This window comes from Ambystoma mexicanum, chromosome 6q, assembly GCF_040938575.1.
Source record: "Ambystoma mexicanum isolate Mex_15411 chromosome 6q, UKY_AmexF1_1, whole genome shotgun sequence".
In the NCBI taxonomy this organism is placed as follows: domain Eukaryota; kingdom Metazoa; phylum Chordata; class Amphibia; order Caudata; family Ambystomatidae; genus Ambystoma; species Ambystoma mexicanum.
Window position 1 is genome coordinate 1620693990 of NC_090937.1, and position 20166 is coordinate 1620714155.

Sequence of the window (20166 nt, forward strand, 5' to 3'; positions counted from 1 at the left end):
CTTGACATTCTCGCTTAGGAACATGTTCTTCTCGGAGACAAGCCGAATGTCATTATACGTATTAGATTGGTTTGGCTTAAATCTCCAGAGTAGAAACCTCTTTCTAAGAACCTATCACCGCCAAACTCATGGGAGGCTTCAATGGGTTTCTTGACATTGTGAAATTCATCTTCACACATGTGCGACAATGCATACTCTTTTTGTTTTCTCAGATCACAATGTTCCCTCTATTCTTTGGCAATCCTAACCAAACCTCAAAGAATAACATACATGACTTACTTCATGATTAAATCTTCAGCATCTAAATTTCATTGATTGCCTTTCACAAATCCATTTTGGAACAGACATCCTCACCTGACAACTCATGTCCAAAGTAGTTAATAGTGGATATCATGAACTAACACTACACTTTTTGATTGGCTAACGCAGCAATCCTAAGTGCCACTGTCTCCACATTTAATCTTGCTCATCCATTGTTTACGCACACCTCTTCTAAGAAACAAAATACTCCCTTGAATTCTTTCAAATAGAGACCACCTGTTATGCTGCACAATGACCACAGCCAACGCCTGGTTAATGGCAACCATCTAAACTGAAAGGTCTCCTCTGGTGGTATAGATGCCATTAGGGCAAAGTTTTGCAAAAGCAACTTGAGCTCAAGGCCATTCATAAAACAATGGTGTTAACCATTTAGTCATCCTAATTTAGTCAGATCATTTTTCTTATGTTCTTTAAAGGACACCTATTCGCAATCACACGTTTTTTGAGACCATGCATTTAATGTAATGTAATGTAATGTAATATGGCATTTGTATAGCGCCTATTCTCATTGGTATGGCCCCAAAACACTGTAGGTGAAAAAACTTGTGGGACCAAAGTCCATGGTATGGGATATTCGGCAGAGGAGTTTAGAATGTGTGTGCATTTAGCCAATACGAAGGTAGGTAGGGTAGGTAGGGTGGCCAAGTCCCTAATGGAGACCAATGTTGGGTTGGCTTAAGGTTGTGCACTGTCAAGTTGTGAAGGCACATCCCTAGACGCTCACACCAGAAGAAATACAGCCCGCTAGTTAAAAAGGCCCAAAAAATCTCTTGCAAGGATGACAAGTATTTATTTCTTCAAAAATAGGTGTGCCAGCAAAGAGCTCTGCTGCCATGGAATGTTCTTCCAAAAAAGGGTACAAGCAGAAGCTTAAAAGGAGACACAGTGTCATAAAACACATCATTACACACAGTGGAAACCTGCATGGCTGGTTTGTGCGATCCTATGCATGGTCGGCCTGCTCCATAGGGGATGCCAGGCCATTGGTCTCATGCCAGTCGATCCATCTTACGGCACTATTTAGCTTTCTTTTAACCTGCCAGCCTTATGGAATATGGGCAGAATTGCTGGAGCATTTTATTCCACTGTACAGCATCTGAGCCCCAGCCCAGGCAACAGTAAACAATTCCCAATATTATTTATACGTCCTGTTCATGAAAAACGGCATGTCAGTGACTGTCTTCTACCATAGAGACCAGGTTATAATGGAAATGAAAGGCCCAGAAGATTCCGATTTCTGTGACTGGGTGCAGATGATTGCTGGATGGAAGGAAAAGACAGACTAAGAAATAGGAGCATTTCACTCCATTGAGTGGTTCCTTGTACTTGTGTTCGTCACTGGAAACGCCTGTTGCAAGGCTGTGTGTGTGTGTTTGTACATTTCAGCCGTTCATCTCCAGGGTGCCCTAGAAATGTGTTACGTCACGCTGGTGCCTTTGAAAGGTCAGTGGAACTGGGGCAGTTGCACATCAAGGTGCCGCCCTGGTAGGTAGGCTGAATCAATTCCATGCCAGGTAAACTTGCCTCAGAACAATCCCGCACAGAAGAGCCAAGTCACATGGCATGCATTGATCGCCACCACTTGCCCCTTTTTCTCGGTGTAAACATGCCAAACATGCTAGTCATCTCGCGGTCTGGTCAGAACCTTCCCGACCAAAATAGACTTGATTTTGTTTTTTTGTTTCCTACTTTGGTGAGAGCTGTTCACCTTCCACCCACTACTGAATCTCTGGGGGCAACAAGTGTGGCCAGTCACTGTGGTGGCTTTGGGGAAATGCAATTCACACAGCAAGTAGGTACTGTGTACACGTCACAGCAGGCTAGTGCCTCTGCTCCACCGGCATGACGTGACAGACTTAGTTCTAGCCGCACAGTCTTTCTGATAATTCTGACAAGCTTTGCCATGTGATTAGATCCACTTTCATCTTCTGCACTAAGAACCAAGTAAACCTGACCAGATTACCCATTACAATCATGTTTGTAAGTGATATGCTCTGAGCCTCCAGGAAAGAAGCTGCCCTGTCCTCATAGATCTGGAGAGCCCTGTGTATGTCTTCTCTTCCTCTAGGTAAGAAGGAATCTGTAAAAAAAAGGTTAGGGAGGGCCACATACTGGCCAATGTGAGATGATGAGCACAGATTTGACTGGACACAAGGCACTTACACGCAGGACCACCAACTCATGGAAAAGTGGAAGATACAGGAGATGACCAAGAAAGACCCCAGTTCACCAATGCATCTGGCTGATGTTTTGGTTCAGAGGATTCAGACCTTCCAAGAAAACAGACATTAGATATTTCCTGGTTGCTGGAACATTGCAAACCGCACAGTACAGGCTGCTTCCCGTTTTCAGGAAGTGGCATGTTTTTCACCCCCGTCCTGCAGAGCCTTTCCCTGGACCCTTTGCATAACAGAAACCCTTCCACAAACTTTACACATCTCCCATTTAGGGTAAATCACTGGCTCAGAGTTGTGAAAATATTTCGAGCTTAAAAAGGTACTCCTTGTAGAGGGTGGCCCAGTACAGGCCTTTTAGGATTGTCGTTGTCCTGGCTCGGTATTCCGACAGCTGGCATTCTACCCAGGTTCATTATACGAACGTGTGTGCCTTTTACCAACTCAGCTGGAGCAATCAGCAGAAGAGTTGATCAGCCTGCAACTATCCTATTTGCTTTATTCATATTCACATTGGATATTGGATCAATGAAACCTGGATTTATGTCAATAGCAATGGGTCAGTATGCGTTAGTTCACATTTTACACTTGGATCTAACCATTATGCACTCAATGAAAGAATAACAGAATATTTGTGTGTTTACACTCAAAAACCTGTTATCCGCGATTTTTCGAAGTGGGCTCGTGATAAAACACTGAAAAACACAGATTCTGAAATGTTTTGCAAACACTGGAAAAACACCCTAGGAGTAAAAAACAAATAACCCCCTAAAACAGGAAACCCTAACTATAATTTATCCCTCCTTGTAACTCACATTACAAATCATGTCATTATGAAATAAAGATAGGATGACCATTCTCTTAGATCTTTCATGGCTGATTGGTTTATAGTCTGTGGTCTGGGATCAGCTGGTATCTAGGAATTCCGGGGTCTTGGGACCAGGACAGTTGCAGGGGCTATAACTTGTGTGTGGTTGGGTGAGGGTCGGAGGCCTGCTCTGGCCTGTTTGTGATAACACATGCACCAAGGCGACCAGCACTGTCTCGTGGCCTTCCAGGGTGCATTCTTTCTTAGAACAAACATATTGGCAACAACTTTAGAACAAAGAAGTGTTTTTGTGGAAGTTAGCAGCGTGGGCCTCTCTTATCAGAGCGTGGGCCTGTTCTGATTTCCCCTTCAGGCTCGTGGCCTGTGTCTAACACAGTAAATATTGCATGGCCATGCAGGCCCTTTGTTTCGACTCTGGATATTTAATATCTGCAAAGTGGCATCTTCTTATATTTGCACACTATGTCTAACCATCTAAATTGCTTGCACTATTGTGATTGTGTGGGGACCCTTAGGATGACCCCCAGTCTATTACAGCTCTCCTGATGGGGCTCGTTCCACCCTAAAGCACCTAGGGGGTGGCATATGTTTGGATCCCTCCCAACATTCCCCCCCTTTCATTACTTGTACAGTAACAAACTCCACTCCATGAATGCGCTCATTCTCCCTTCTCACCACCTCCTCATATGGTGGGGTCCCCTTTTGTAGTATCCAGGCCCTGCACCTGGATAGCGCATATTCTTTAGGCGGGAATGTCATATAAATACATCCCCGATCGCCTGCCAGATCCAACCATACTTCCTCATAGTCCTCAGTGTCATGGGTGGGACAATGGTGGTGTGATATAAGCGGTCTACACGTCTCCATAGGGGATCAGAATCATGTGAGTGATGGCATGGTCAGTTTGCGTTTCACTATCTTTTGTATTGGGAGGTACATTTCAAACCCCAATTGACACCATCATCATTGCGCTACTAGGCACTGCTTTTCCACAACACCAGAGCCCCAATTGACAGGTACAGAAGATGACCAAGTTCAACACTATGATGCAAACCAGCATCTTCATGATGGCGCCCAGCCAGTAAGGGGCCCAATTGAATGCAACATCAAACCAGTCATTTCCATGTATTCCTCCTGCTTTCTTCATGCAAACTCTTAGACCATGTACGGCTGCAATTATGTGGGTTAATGACCCGTTCTCTGTGTCTTCGGGAGGTACGAATGTGCAGCAAGAATCCTCCTTTCATCACCGTCATCATATCAAGGACACAGCGTTTCTGCATCGTCATCAGCCTCAGGGCACACAGCTCGACCTTTATGATGTTAATCCCATGTTTGGCTTCATTTGCCAACTGGACTAGCTCCCAGCACACAATTAGCAGCCATTTTGCATTGGCCACTGCTTGCATGCCGGGTAACAATAGGGAGGCGAAGAAGGTTTCCGTTGAGCTGAAAAGTCTATATTCATCAGAGATTTCAGCGAGCAACACAGACAAGTCTCTAGATAGGTATTTTGATCTCTTCTTCCTCCAGAGTTTATCATATTGTGCTCTTCCGGGTAGGATGTGAAACTCTGGTGGTGGTAATGGTTTCTGTTCTTGAAATGCAGGAGAAACGATTGGGGTGTTTCGGGTATTGGCGCACCTTGTAAACGCTCTTCGGTGATTACTAATTGTGCTGACTGCAGCGTTGCCAGCGAACAGTAGTCCTTCCATGATGACAGGAGATGCAAGTATACTTGTTGGCCACAGACACAGTTGTAATCCATCACAGCTGCTGTGCCCTTCTTCAGGTCTTGGATAAGGAGAGTCCTGTCACATCATTTGTTAGAGCCGATAAAACGAGTTCATTCACCGTGGAAGCAAAATTCATGTTTCTTCTCATGGACTATCAGTGGTTTTCCATTCATGTCAACTTTGTGATGTGCTCTGTACAAATGTGTGTGCTGGTTGCTTCCACTCCAGACAGGAGTTCCTCTTCATATCCCAAGAGGCATTCTGCCTAACAGCTGCTTGTGGTGTCTTACCATTTACTGTTTAAATATTTAAGTCCTTGGATCCCCAAATATGGTTGCTGCAGGAATGTAATGTCTCACATTATCGTTACATTGCAGGTGATCTGGATCGATGAGCTCTAGTCGCAATCTGTGTGCCTGGAAGGTACCTTTAACCATACATAGCTCAAGATGAACCAGGCACAGTGCCTCTATGATTGGTACTTCCTCTGGTACTAATACCTCGTGTGTCCCTGATGCGTGTGGGATTAGTCAACACACATAGCAGCTGTTTGCCTCTCTAATGCACTTATATCCAACTTTTAGTCATCTCAGGGTGTCATACATCTTCAATAGCATCAAGGCCTAGCACATGGTATGAGTTGTACTTCGCCCTTCATGCTTGCCATTTCATTCTCCTATATGGCCCAATGGGTTTACTCACAAAACTCTGAGTGCTAATATCCTCATGAATAGTTATGTTACGAAAAATATTTTTTAAAACAAATGGAAAATAATTTGCACACAGTCCTACTCATATGTACAGGGGTGTTTGTTTATCTATTATTGTTGTTATCACGCTCATCACTATTGTTATGCGTATTTACAGTCCTGTTTATGGTGTCAGTATATGCACCCTCTTCTCCCACTCGTTTATATGAGCACCGAATATAAAAGATGCGTCCCAATAAATTCCCAACAGGAGTATTAAAATGGTAAATAGTCCTGCAACAAAATGCATGCCACACGTATATGAATAGAAACATCTATCAGCAATTTCATAACTAACATTTTTCCTAGTATCTACAGATGTATTTGAAGTTGCTGGATCCATCATCTTCTCACCTACAAGGGAAGGAAAAAATAATGCACGCAAACGTATGGGAGAAAGAAAGGAGGAGACCAAAAGAGAGAAAGAGAGCATGAGCGAAAGAGAGAGAGAGAGAGAGAAAGAAAGAGTGTGTGAGAGAGAGAAAGAAAAAGAGAGATCTCATAAAAATGTCATGTTTAAGTAACAGTGCATATGCACTCAGGACTCCAGATAAGGTTCATACTAGGCCTTTTTACACATGAAAATCTTGTAAATATGACAGCTTTATATTTTCCTGTGTATATTTACACACAAGTTTAGATCAGAGGGCAGTGCAATGGTCAGGTTACTTGACAGAAACCAGAAAGAGTCGTTTGTTTTTGAACTATATGGATGTAATTGCAAGCCTCTGAAACAGAATGTATTTCTCTGAAGCCTTTCAAAAAAAGAAATTGCACACTGTGATAAAAGGAATGGTTTCTTTCCATTCAGCTTCTGCAGGTGTGTGTGCATGGAGCAAACAGAAGCACTGTGCATGTTTATTTTTCTAGCACTTTAGGATTGTATAATTAATAAGATGGAAAACTAAGTTGCAATTGAGAATGAATCTTTTGTAATAAATTATGCTATTTTTCCAGTGAAAGCAAACCAGTATTGCACAATTGTATTTTTCAGAGTTCCTGTGCTTTGTGCATAATCATGCGGAGGCAGATCATTTTTACATAATTTACACTCTATAAAAACAGTGTGTAAATTGATAGAGTATGCACAGTCTAATTTACATCCATTAAACCTTGCAGTCAATTTGGTACATTACTATAAATGGTCAGTGGCAGCAGAGTCTTTGCTCAAGGGTGAATGATTGTCATTACACCAACCACAGGTGATATAGCCTCTCAGATCTTCAAGACTACAAATAAAGCATCCAAAATCTGACCCTCTAGGAAGTGCAAGCGCTGTTAAAAAACAAATAAATGAAAGTTACATTTGTAATTTAAATAGAAATAATAATTGACTGGTTGGTGGGTATTCATTAATCTTTCCCCTGAGAAGTGGAAGGTGAAAGGGTGGACACCATGATAGTGTTGACCAGCAAGGAATTAAGGGAGCTTGATAAGAGGAGGGGATACCCCTCTTTACATATATTAGACATCATTTGGAATCTAGATATAGAGAGAAGAGAGCGAGTTAGAGAACTAAATCCCCCCGAGGCTCACTTGAATGACAGACCCTTAAAAGCAGCGCTGCTGAATGTAACATCTGCTGTGAAACATGCTTTGGAGATCCATGATTTTATTGAATCTCAGGATTTGGACTGCTTGTTTCTTACTGAAACTTGGTTTAATGAGGCATCACCTGCTATGTTTCATTTACTGGACCCCAAAGATTATTCTATCCAGAGCTTAAACAGGACCTCTAAGAGGGGTGGCAGTGTGGCTGTTATCTTCCGCGACCCTTTAAAGTTGTTCTACCTTCAAGGGTTAGATTGGGATGAGCCGATTAAGATAGGGCATGCTTGTATCTGGTGTTCTCCAATCAAGACAATAAAACTCTTGTTTGGATATCGCCCCCCCCAGGACCAGCCAAATTATTCTATGAAAAACTGAATTTATTTCTCATTGACATCGGCAGTAAGCATAGAGAATTAATCTGTCTAGGTGATTTTAACATCTGGGCTGAAGATCCTATCTCTGTCGAAGCATGACGCCAGAATGTTTAGGTTGATGGCGCCAAAATAATCAGTTACTGAAACAGTTAACTGTACGACTACACAATTTGGTGAACAAAAAGATCTCCTAAAAAAATCCGATGAAGTTTTGAAATTCGCCCTTGCACAAATTGACCCCTCCCTGCCTTCTGAGTTTAATTTGACTTTGGGTATGCCCGTAGTCAACCCCGGACTATTGTTCACCATGGATGATTTGAAAATGGCGGCGACGAAAACTGCCAGTGTATCTACAAAACATGCAACGTTCTGTGTCACTTACATCCGACATCTGCTAATATTACGCTCAGGAAATGCATACTAGTAAGGACACTGTCCTACATCTTGGCGTGTGTCCTCTCACCGAGCCTACATCATCAGGTTTTCCCGAGTCTTTGTTGTCCTTGGAGCTTGTAACGGAACGGATGGTTGTTCCTTGAGCGATGTGAGCATGGGTGGTAGGGAGGATGTTGTCCATGGCTCTGACGTGTCGGTGACCTCAAGTTTGTCGGTTGAGGTCACGGATACAACTATGGTATCAGCCTTTGCTTCAGATGGGCTGTTACCCTGTGAGGAGGCTTTGGCTTTGGCCGATGCAAATCCACGGGGAGTGATGGAGCCCATTCGTTGCTCTGTGGCTGCTCAACACCGGTTGAGAGCGGCGCATGATGTACTTACGATGGCAGGAGTAATCGATGAGGAAGCAAAGGACTTTCTGAACATTTCCCCCTCACCTGATGTTCTCTATATTTGTTCAAACACGGGGGATTTAATCCAGCTGCATCCAGATAATATATTGGGTAACACATCAATTCCAGTCCATCAACCAATAGAAGTTGGTTCTGGGGTGGAACTGACCCAAACCTGTCCTCCGGTATCTCCAGAAATTGATCACCTGTTCAACTTTAATTGTATAGAGGAATCACCCTCATTTATTGGCCCTACTCCCCAGAGGAGAAGATTTGAGGAGCCAATCCACGACTCTGCCTTTTTTATAAATAAAAATTACACTAAGCGTTTTTCATTTCCGGAAGCCCCGTCTCTCAATAACACTTTGAGCGCCATGAATACTGCGCTCCTAGCATTAGCAAAGTTATATGAAGTATTGGATGGCAAGGTTAATCATCAGACATTATTATTGGAACAATTTTGCAGTGGCTTGGTGGCCTTATCCAAACCCTTGCTTACCAAACCAGTTGATATACAATCTAGTTATGGGTCTAACTTGAATGTACATGATACTCAAGCTGTTGTGATGTCCATCTATGGTTCACATTATGTTAGAGAGGTAGGGCCGTCTAAAGATCAAGGGCCCCCTATGTGTGTCCCACAGGTTTCTACTGAGATAACATGTCCACCTATGTGTGCCCCAACTTGTGTAGTTTGTGAAGTGAGGAAGTGTGCCTGGCCTCACAATGGCAGTAATTTACAACTTTCCTCAGTGAATCATTGTCTCGGATGTTTTGTGTGATGAACACCAAAACATCACTGAAGGCGGAGATAAGTTGCCTACGGTTAATACTGGTGTGCAAGCATTGGGTTTTGTAACTGTCCCAGGCACGGCCTCGGTAACCACAGTGGTGCCGACTACTTACACACTTTTCTCATCTGTATCTACTAAAATAGATACTAGCAAAATTACGGCCGCAGTTACCGAGCCTGTTTCGAATAACCCTAGGAAATCAACTAAGAAGGGGCGGGGGCACCAAATCCCAAGTAAAAGGGCGTACATTTATTGAGGTATTACCTCAACGAGAACAAGCTAATAATGATGAAGCGGTCGACCAGGTGGTCGACCAGGTGACCTTTGGTCCCAAGCATGCAAACCAAACCTTTATGCCATACTGGCCACTTGATGAGTTGGTGACTCTCTCAGCTAGTCTGAATACATCAGAAGCTGTACAAGCTAACACCTTCCAAAAGAAAAAACAGCTTTTTCTGGCCATGGGCTCAATCCAAATATTAGCCCAGGAACATGTAAAGTGGATTGTAATAATATATGGACAGGTTTGTCCATTGGAATGCATGAAGGTTGTTTGGTACAACAGGCCCTCGCAGAGCTACGGAGAGAGATTAGAACCTCCATAAAGGCGTATATGTCTCAAGGTCTTTGTGTGCAATCCAGTCCATTCTGCAGTAAAAAAATCACTTACTTCATAGGTTTTTGGTGCGAAAACTCAGGGCATTATTTTGGAAAATCTGGCCACTGCGATCCCTGGTGAGAGCAACACTCAAACAGCTCAATCATCTAATTCTTATATTGATTCTTCATTGCAAGCCGTCTCATGTGACCTGCACCTGATTCCAGCTATGCCCTCATATCCACTAAATAATTTAGGTGTGCCCTTATACTCCCAAAATAAAGTGGACTTACGTAAAGCCATACGCAATTTGAGTTTTTTTCCAGAAGCCAATCAGCATTTGGGCGTGCTTAAACGAGGCCACGCATAAAACGCAAGAAGCAGTTCAGATAAATGGGATCCCAAATGAGATCTGGCAGACATATTGTGGCAAATTATACTCCTCTCCATTTCCGAATTTGAATCTAAACACGGGAGTCTCGTGTATTCCACATCATTTCACAATCTTAATGGATGATATTCAGCTAAATACCATTCCGTATTAGCACTAGGGCAAACTTTGCCCTGTTGCAATAATGCCGTGAAAATCAATCAGTTTTGGCCAAGAGCAATTTTTGCCCTATGCCTACACCATGCCAAATTGCACTTGTCATGGTGCAATCATTTTCTAATATGTCCCAGTGTTTTAAAACGTAGGGCAAACTTTGTCCTAGTGCTAATACCGGGCAACTTTGCACTTGCACCGGTGCAAAGTTTCTGTAATCTGGCCCCAGGCCTGCATGTTAATTATATCAAAAATTTAAGATCAATCCCTTTGCTTTAAAATGAAATGGGGAAACGGAGAGTTAACTATGTTCCCTAATTTGCATCAGTGAAATCATTATCTGCGATTTCGCCTTAACATTTGGCCTACAAAGGAAGTCCTATGTGCCCATAGAATGATAACAACTATTGAAATACGCTGTCAGTTTTGTCCGCTTGCCCCTGAAACAATGATGCATTTATGGGTCGAATGCCCAATGCTATTATCAAAACAAATTTTACACTTTGCTCATCTGTTTCCTGGATATATGACTGTAACACAAACACTATGCTGGAACTTATTATTTCATAGCAATCTGAAAATTGTCAGATACGCTATACTTAATTACTTGTATAGCTTGGAGTTACAGAAAAAATGATTACTTTAAGTCATTTGTAAGGGGTTGACTAGGACAGTGTGTGTGTCACATTACATTTATACTTACATTTTGTATATTTTGCATATTTTATATATTATGTAATTGTATCTGCTGTATATTATGTAATTTCCTTTTTAATTTTTACTTTTTTGTTTCTGTTTCTTCAAATTTTGTAAAGAAATTCTTTTTATGTAGAAAAAATCAAGGTTTCTTGATTAAATCAACTTTGTAATAAAAATTAAATAAAGTAATCAAGCGTGTGCGTGTCTGTGTGTGCAAACGTCAGCCAATGTTTGTCAGTGTACCCTGCTTCATTAAAAGTAGTACTTTGCTATATTCTTTGAATCTGTACGGTTATTTGTTCTTAGATCTTTCATTGGTAATTCCATCAAGCACAAGAGATGCTTCAAGGTGCTAGAGCATGCATGCAATAGTAATCATTGAACCTGCAGATAAAGTATTGCAGACCTGCTATTGCAGTTAGTTGCTCTGGGGATAGGTGGTCGTGCCTCGCTCCAAATCTATGTAGTTTTGCTGAGTCCAACTGCAATTTCAGTTCATGCCCACCTGCACATATTCTGAGATGCGGGGGATTGCAATACACTGTTCAACTTGTATGTTCAGAGCACAGTATTGTGATATTAAAACATATAATGCTGAAAAAATGTGCATGTAATTTTGCATGTAATGAATACCAAATTTGCATATGCTGTGCATGTGAAATATTGCACTGCCCACAACTGCAGTCAGTTGCTCTAGGTATAGAAATCTGCATTTATACATGTTGCTCATTCGATCACTCTGTGCAGCACCCAAATTATTGATTGATTGATTGATTTGTTTATTTATAGAGCGCCTTAGGCACTGTACAATGGAACAACCTATACAGTGAACAACAATAAACAAAATTACATAATGAATCATTCGATAACAAAACAGTGCAAAAAGCAATTAACTGAGGGGAAGGGGAAGTGGAGAGGGAATAGGATTGGTGAAGGGGAACAGAGAAGGATAGAACGAGTGAAGAATAGAAGGGAGGGAGAATGAAATGGGAGTGGGGAGAGAGGAGTTAGAAGAGGGAAAGAGGGGGGAGGAAGAGAGAACAGGGGAGGCATTGAAGGAGGAGAGTGGAGGAGAAGGGATTTAAGGGAAGTGCGAAATGAGGGAAGGGTCGTGGACGAGCGGATTGAGAGGGGGAGTGAGTTCCAGTGAAGAGGAGCAAGGAGTTGGAAGGAGCGGAACCGGGAGGAAGCACAGGGGGAAGGAGGTACAGTGAGGAGGAAAGGGTCAGCAGAACAAAGTGAGCGATAGGGGGAGTAAAAGGTGAGAAGGGAGGAGAGATAAGGAGGAGCAAGACCATGTAGGGATTTGAAAACAAGGCAGATAAAGCAGAATTTTAACTGTAAGTGGAAAGGTAGCCAGCGAAGGTGAGAGAGCGAGGAGGAGATAGAGTCACGGGACTCCAGGCTTAGTAAAACAAAAAACAGTTCACTCCATGCCAGCTGCCACATATTCCATGACAAAGCAAATCACACAGCACCCTCCACCCAACATACAACACCTGTTAAATATAACGGTACAATATGAGTCTATATCTGGCAAAAGGATCACATGCATGTCATATTAAATGCCAGCTATTATAAAAGGTCCTTGTGTAATGCAATGTACTGTTCAGAATATGGACAGCCAAACCTCCATACAACCTAAAGTGCTTCACGTTCATGAGATTGGAAGACAGATGTAGAGGACCAGATGTGTGCATCTGCAGAATATCCCTCCCACCTGCCTCCCATGTATTGGAGAAATGAGATTGTGCCGTGCCTAACACCCACCGTAATACCAATGCTGCAGCAAGTGTTTGAAATAAGATACCCAATGAGACAACCCTACCGAATGTACCCTCAAAGTGATGATAACCTGCAGGAGGAAAAACCTGAGGGAGCATGAAAAGAAGCTAATAAATGAATTGATGATGTCTTAAAGAAATGTGCAGAATGTCTGAAAATATAGTATGACAAGGTACGAGTCCTAGAGGACAAACAATGACGCAAGAGGTGAAACGATCTATTGACGTAGGCAAGAAGAAACCTATGCTATAACCAAGATGTTGAAGAAAACAGAAGCTCAATACATGTACAGTTGCTGAAACACAAGATAGATCAAGTCATCATAGAGGTCAGCTATAAGTAGTGAATAGGATGCAGGTGAAGCCACCATTGTACAGAACTTGGACATTGGTATCATGAAATTAGTAAGCCAGAACCCATGAAGCGGGAATGGAAAACTGTGTTGCAGCCGAATAGCAGGCTCATGGCGCTGCATAACGAGGCTGTCTGGCCTGGAATCAAGACTGAAGCAGCCAAGGTCAGCTATCTATTCGGGAAAGGAGCGAGCGTGCAGAGGATGAATCTTCCCTTGTTAAGGTGCTAGAAAGATCACCAAGGATGCCAAGTTTGAATTCATTTAGAGCATTTGAAAGCTACAAAATGGACCAAATCGCGGTCTCCTGTCACGTGAGCCAAGGATGGAAAAAGAGCTCCAACTTGATATCCCAGACCCAGTAGTGAGTGCCCCCCCTCCCGTGCATTTCCCAAATATGAGAATTCTCTACAAGCCCAAGTACAAAGACAATTTTATTGCCGAAGGCATGGGCGATGAGAGAAGCTGGGCTAATTGGGTGGTGGGGTAGTTTCAAAGCCCTATCTCCTTGCACCTGGATCTGGGCTTACGTGCTGCTAAATGAAGCAAATGTTCCAGGCATGACACAAGTGTGACAACCAATTGTATTAGTCCATAGAACGAAGGACCTTATGGTTTGAAGACCAATGAGAAACTGTGTATCTAATGTTTCTGAAATTTCATGTTTTTAGAGGTAGGCATAAGTTACCCACCTGATAACGAACAGCCAATAACAATCTTAGCTCCTATAGAAAAGTATACTTATATGTCTCCCTTAACAAAACCTGACCCTTGATAGGATTTTCACTATTGCCAGTATGACATCAGTCTGATGTATTTTTTATATGAAAAACGTATTATGTAGAGATCATTAAGCGACTGAGCGTACATCCGTTGATGGTCGTATCCTCCCTGTTTTAGATAATTATTAGGACAGTACTTTGCCATCTTCCTGAGTTAGTTCTGTTATTTGGACTCAGACATACTCTGGTGTAATCCCATCCATTCCATATGCACCTTCCTAAGGGTCATAAGCTCACAGGCTCTACACAAATATGTCAAAACATACATGTATATATCGATATTATTTGTACAATAGCTGAATCATTTTGCAACACAATAGGTGAACCAGTTTCCACACCTACTTTTCATTCCTTTTAAGCAGCTTCTGTATCATGGACCTTCATTTGTCCTTTTCCCCTCTTCTTTCTCGCTCCCTCCCCTATGCTAGACTTCTCTTGCTCCTGCTCTGTCTTCTGACTGGCTGCTCCGTGTCCTCTGAGTCTAAAAGGACACCAGGCCCCCCTGAGCAGTCCCGCTGTATTTGTCGCCTGGCTAATCTTGCATTCCCGGGCTGGCATTGCCCCCTGCAGTCGCAGCACTTAACTCAGGGCCCTGCAGCTCTGGGTGCACTTTTCCCTGTAACCTCTCCCCTGCATTTCTTGTTGCACACTTCCATGATCTGAATGACTTTCGGCCTAGTAAAATAGTTTATTTTGTCCACTCTTTGTACCCCCTCCCATGGCTGGGTGCGCCTTGAAACACTTGTATATAAGCACATAAATAACAAATCAATCAATCAATCAGTCTCCTATTGACATGTGAAAGAGGCAGGAGTGTGGAATGCAGGTAGGCGGTGTGCAGCAATACTCACCAGCAGGATCCAGTTCTGTGGTGTTCACTGTTATTTCCGCCTTTAAACTGGAAAGCAGTCGCTTGGCATTATAATCAACCACTTTCAAGTAAAGCATCTTCTGAAAATCTAAAATAACACAGTCTCCTTAGAATGATGAAGTTTATTGACAAATACATTACATTACACTTCAATTACATCACAAATACAGCAGTCGGCAGTGTTAGTTCCATGGTTGTTTCTACGGTTCATCTGCCTTCTCTCATTTCCTTCTGTATTCCTTCTCGTGTTTTATGTTCTCTGGGTCAATTTCTATGATCAGTTCCTCATCCCCCTTGTGCTCAATCACACTTTCGTTCTTTCACTTTGCTTGCTCCACTGGAACTCTCTCCCTCTGTCTCTTCATTCTATTACTTATTACTCTCTTTTTCGGTCTTCTCCTAAGAAATATCTTCTTCAACTGCAATGGAAACTATGTACATTTTGTGTAGCCTGTGATTTCATATTGAATTGTACTGTCAGTGTGTTCTGTTCAGCGCGTTGGCGTAAAACGCTATATAAACTACAAATAAAATACAAAAATTTGAAAATACAAGAACATTGGTTCAGCTTAAGAGCTTGCCTGGATTTGCAAGTTAACTGTCATGCCTAAAATAATGTCACTTTTGAAACACACATAAGAGAAAATCCCTGTCCTGTGAACCAAGTATTTCCACTTTCTTCTACCCCACCGCTATGACCCCTTCATAAATAAATTACTTGAGGGAGGAACCACACAACAACCCGGGGATTACAGTGAATCCCAAATATCAAGTTTCAGACTGGCACATAGTACAGAATCACCTTTGGTTTACATAAAAGGAGTATTTCTGTCAAATATGGATGATTACTGCCCTACAGTGCTCTTATCCTTTATGACCTGTCTGCAGCATTTGGCGCGGTCAGTCACCCGATCTTGCCACAGGGACCTCAACATGTTCTGGGCATCAGAAACAGATTAGGTCCATTCCATGGAAAGCATTTCGCAGAAAAGACACTGTTCCCCAAGGCTCAGTTCTATCCCCGTAGCAGTTCCTAGTATGTAACCTCTGCCGGTTGATTTACAGGCCTTCTTTAAATCTACCCAGATGTATGTGATGGCACCCACTCACCTTTAAGATACCCAACTTTGCTCAATAAGCACATAGCATTGCTTCCTATCCAGGGACGGCTCTAGGAATTGTGGGGCACAGTGCAGCAAATTAATGCCAGGGCCCCTTTATTTGCATATGATAGCACAGGAAGTGACATTACTCAAACCTGAAATCAGAAGGATGAAACTAGAGAGGATTGGAATTTGTGGTACATCTCAGCAGTAGGCACATTAACCCAATAGCTATCATTGCTGCATGCGTATTGATTTATGGCACACTGAGAATAAAGCTACTTTCTTGACATCTACCTGCCCGTTTGCCCCAACACACACACAGACACTTGTTTTTTCATGGTGGACTATGTGCTATACAAGGTTCAATAAGATAGCATAACAGGGCATAGCAAGAATGTTAACCCCTTCTCTTTTGATGTGCGTTTACATTGCAAAAGAACATAGGCCTGTCCGAGAGGGGTAATACGCAAGCGTGATGGCTGGATATGATAGGTTATTTATAACGCGCTTAATATCCAGAGGTTTCTAAGCGCGTACCCGGAGATCGAACTTGTGTTGATCCGTGTCCTTTTGCTTCCAAGGCGAGCACATTGCACCTGAGTTATCCTCCCGATCCGCCACTGGATACAGTGCTGGAGATTCACGGAGAAAGAGGTTCAGCCTCCGTGCGGGTGCCCCATGAGCACAAGGCCAAGTGCAGCTGCAATTGCTGCACTTGTCTAGTGCCGGCCTTGCTCCTATCTCCAGTCTGCTAGAGCCCCCTCCACCTAATAGCAGTCACTGAGGCTAAGTATCTCAGCTTCTTCTTTGACAGTAAAGTCAAATCCCGGTCAGCAGACAGTTTAGAGAACTCTCGAAATCCTGTCGTCTCTGCGTACACCTCCCGAGACACATTGTCCCGCGTCTGAACTGGGACCATGAGGTGAAAGTTACCAGAGCATTAGTGCTGGCATGGATGAGCAGTGCCTCCCCAAACATCAACTCCTGCTGATCCAATAAGGCAGCAACTGTCATCTTGAGGGTAAAACTCTGGGACCACAACTGGAACTGAAAGCCTCCACACCGGCTTCCTCTGAAGGAACGTGTAGACTTCAAATGACTATGTACTCAGTGGTGGTGGTGGCTCACATGCCTCCATTCCTACATCAGGAAGTACAGAGCCTTTGCAGGAGGTTACATCTAAAACGGCTTGTAGACGATCCATAATATCTTTCTGGAATGACTAGAACTCCGATCCACTGGATCATGGGGGGGGTCTCCCTCTGGAACCACCAATGAGCATCAAGCCAGGAGATAACCACTTTAAATTCAGAAAACTGTTAAACTCATCTCCTCCTACAAGTTATCCTCACCTCCACCCACACAACACCACATTTAGGCTGCACAGACTTCCTTGAGCTGCCAGCCAAACTCTCTCTGCTGCAGTCCCTCATCTAAAATTGCTCCATTAATTCTTCCTCATCACCTCTAAAATGGGAATTATCACAAACAGTGCAGCTTTTCCCCTAGAATGTTGTATGAATGGTACTGCACTTACTCCCCTTCACGCGTCCAGTGTCTTATATATTGTTTGTGTCTCCTCCCATTGCACTTGCGGCATGCTGCAAGGTGAATTTATCAGCTTCACCTGAAAAAGGTACTATAAATATGTATTAGTTCAGGCATTGAGGATAAACATAATACAGCTAAGGTAATGGGAAGATAGTCTTTCTACTATGTCCACAGCAGGAGATATAGACCGAGCGGTGTAGTTGAAAAAGAAAGTATTACCAGCCAATTCGTTCCCGTTCGATAGCACAGCGAGTAGAGTTTGCTTTGACATCTGTGTCGACCCAGCTGATGCAGGTTCGAATCCTGGGAGGGCCAAAGTCAGCCTTTCATCCTTCGGAGGTCGATAAATGAGCACCACACACCGTGGGTAATAAAAAGGAGCGCTCAGATACCTGAGGGTTCGTAGCGCTATATAACTGCTAAATTGTTAGTACTATTAATATAAAATGAACGCAGTCGACAGGTGATCTTCTGCGGTGATGGCAACTTGCAACCCTCCAGGTGTTTTGGCCTATGACTCGCTCACTATTGACTATACTGGCAAGGGCTGATTGGAATTGTAAGCCAAACATAAGGAGGGCCACAGGTTGCCCACCACTGGTTTCATGTGAAAGGAAATACTGTATTGCCATGTGGAGTCTAGCTCTCCACTGACTTTGAAATGGTAAAAACCATTAAGAGATCAGATGGGGCTTCTGAGCTCCACCCTCAGATTTGTGGTAGGGTTGGCAGTCCAGAATAACCCCCAAATGTTCATCACCCCATTTCTCCTTTCCACAGCCCATTCCTCACTTTTGAGGAATTCCATCTCATCCGTGTACCCCTTCACACTTTAACCTCAGAAGTCATTTTAAAACTACTCCTCTCACAGTTATTTTTTCTTCCTTCAACATGGAGACGCCTCAGAACAAGCTGGGCTTGCTTGGCGCTATTGAAAGTATGTTCCTAGGCTAATTGTGTGCGACATAAGAGTCAGGGCATAAAAACATGGCTGGAGGCACAGTTCTGTAGGAACACTTCTCATTGTTAGAGGAAAAGCTTGGAACCGGGTGATGTGAGGAACTTCGTTGGAGCCAAGACTCATTAGAATACCCGCTAAAGAACCAAACTCATCATTGGAAGATCACCAGCAGCCCCTTCCTCACATGCCCGGCAAAGCTCTACCTCTCTGTAGATCTCCTTAAGACCTTCATTGATGTGGTGACCCCTAGCCTGGTGGGAACAACCAGTACCGACATTGGCATGAAGATCAAGCTGGTAGAAGTGCTCGGAACAGTCACGGAACAATCTGATGGACTAGCCAGAAGTGCTCCTGGGCTACTTCTCTGTAACAGTCGCAGCCCCCAGTTGTGCCTTAGGACTCTGCAGATGCCCAGAGTATGGAACAAGAAGCATTTCCCATAAATGACAACCCTTCACCACAAAGAGGGGCCTTTCAGAACCAGGTTCTTAGTTTCTGCCTTTTGGGTCGCCTGACGCCATTTTGTTCAAGTGGTTATCATGGTTCGCTGCCTGCTTTACATCCTGGGAGTCCTCTGAGATCATCACCGGAGTTCTGGTCCAGTAGTCAGTGTGCTCTGGGTGTCCAGTTGTAATGTGTCCAGAACCGATCCATCGGAGCACAGAACATCAAAATAGCCGGACCCAAATACCACACGCTTGAAGTGACCTCTGCACCCACGATGCCTGAACATCCTCCAACGGATCCAAGGCACAAATCCACAAGGCCTGGTGATATCCAGAACTCTGTGGTGGTCCCTGAGTGAATCAGAGTAAAGGGGGTGAGTAAACACACCTGTTTTGCCCCCACCTCGCTCCATGGGGTTACATGAGAGTACAGTCTTAGGCCATAACTCTCCCTTGCCTAGCCTTGAACTGTGGTGTTCTAGCCAAGTACTCTCTGTGGGTCTCCGTTAAAGTGGCTGGATTGAGAGAGGGCATGTTAAAGACTTTCCTCTTGTTTTTACTGAACTTTGAAACACTTACAAACATCCTATTGGCTCAAGCCAATAATCGTACAATCTTCCTAAAGAGACTCATAGCCTCCTGGCAATACCTGTATTGGGACCTGTGTCTCTAAGTCCCCTTCCTTTCTAGGTAGGGAAGTACTTTTTAAGGTTAGAATGTTAATTCTGAGGTTGTGCATCTTGTTTGCTAACTCATTTATTTTCAACCTATTAGTTCTCAAAGTATCATTACTTAACTGGTTCTATTTCATTATTTAATTGCTTTACTACACTTACAGTATATTGAAAATGCATTTTTACTGTACTTAACAATGGAGTCTTAATTTTCCTAGCAGAGCACATCAAGGTGAATGTGTGTATATCAAAAGTGAAGGTTTTATAGTGCGCTGCTTACCTCTGGTTGTTCATAGATAAGAGATTGTCTAAGGCCTGAATAAATAACTTTATTTATATGTATTCCGCCTAAGTCGTATTAAGAGTATTCTCTGTGTGTTTAACTGAACCCTTCCCCACACTCACAACCTGTAGGCCCTGCTGCTCAGTCACTCTACCCAGATAGAGTTTAGCTAGACATTAGTGTTTGTCCCTGGGCATC

At 43.2% G+C, this 20166-nt stretch overlaps 1 protein-coding gene across 2 annotated transcripts in view; it reads right to left on the reverse strand.

The window, feature by feature from the left end:
- LOC138515668 (C-type lectin domain family 4 member F-like) overlaps nt 1-20166 on the reverse strand; it is a 281439-nt gene that overhangs the window by 125002 nt on the left and 136271 nt on the right. Inside the window, exon 3 of one of the 2 annotated variants that reach the window (XM_069630350.1) lies at nt 14928-15035. The exons of the other annotated variant lie outside the window; for it this stretch is intronic. Within the exon in view, the coding sequence (XP_069486451.1) occupies nt 14928-15035 (108 nt within the window). The remainder of the gene's footprint in view (nt 1-14927; nt 15036-20166) is intronic. 2 annotated transcript variants of the gene reach the window in all.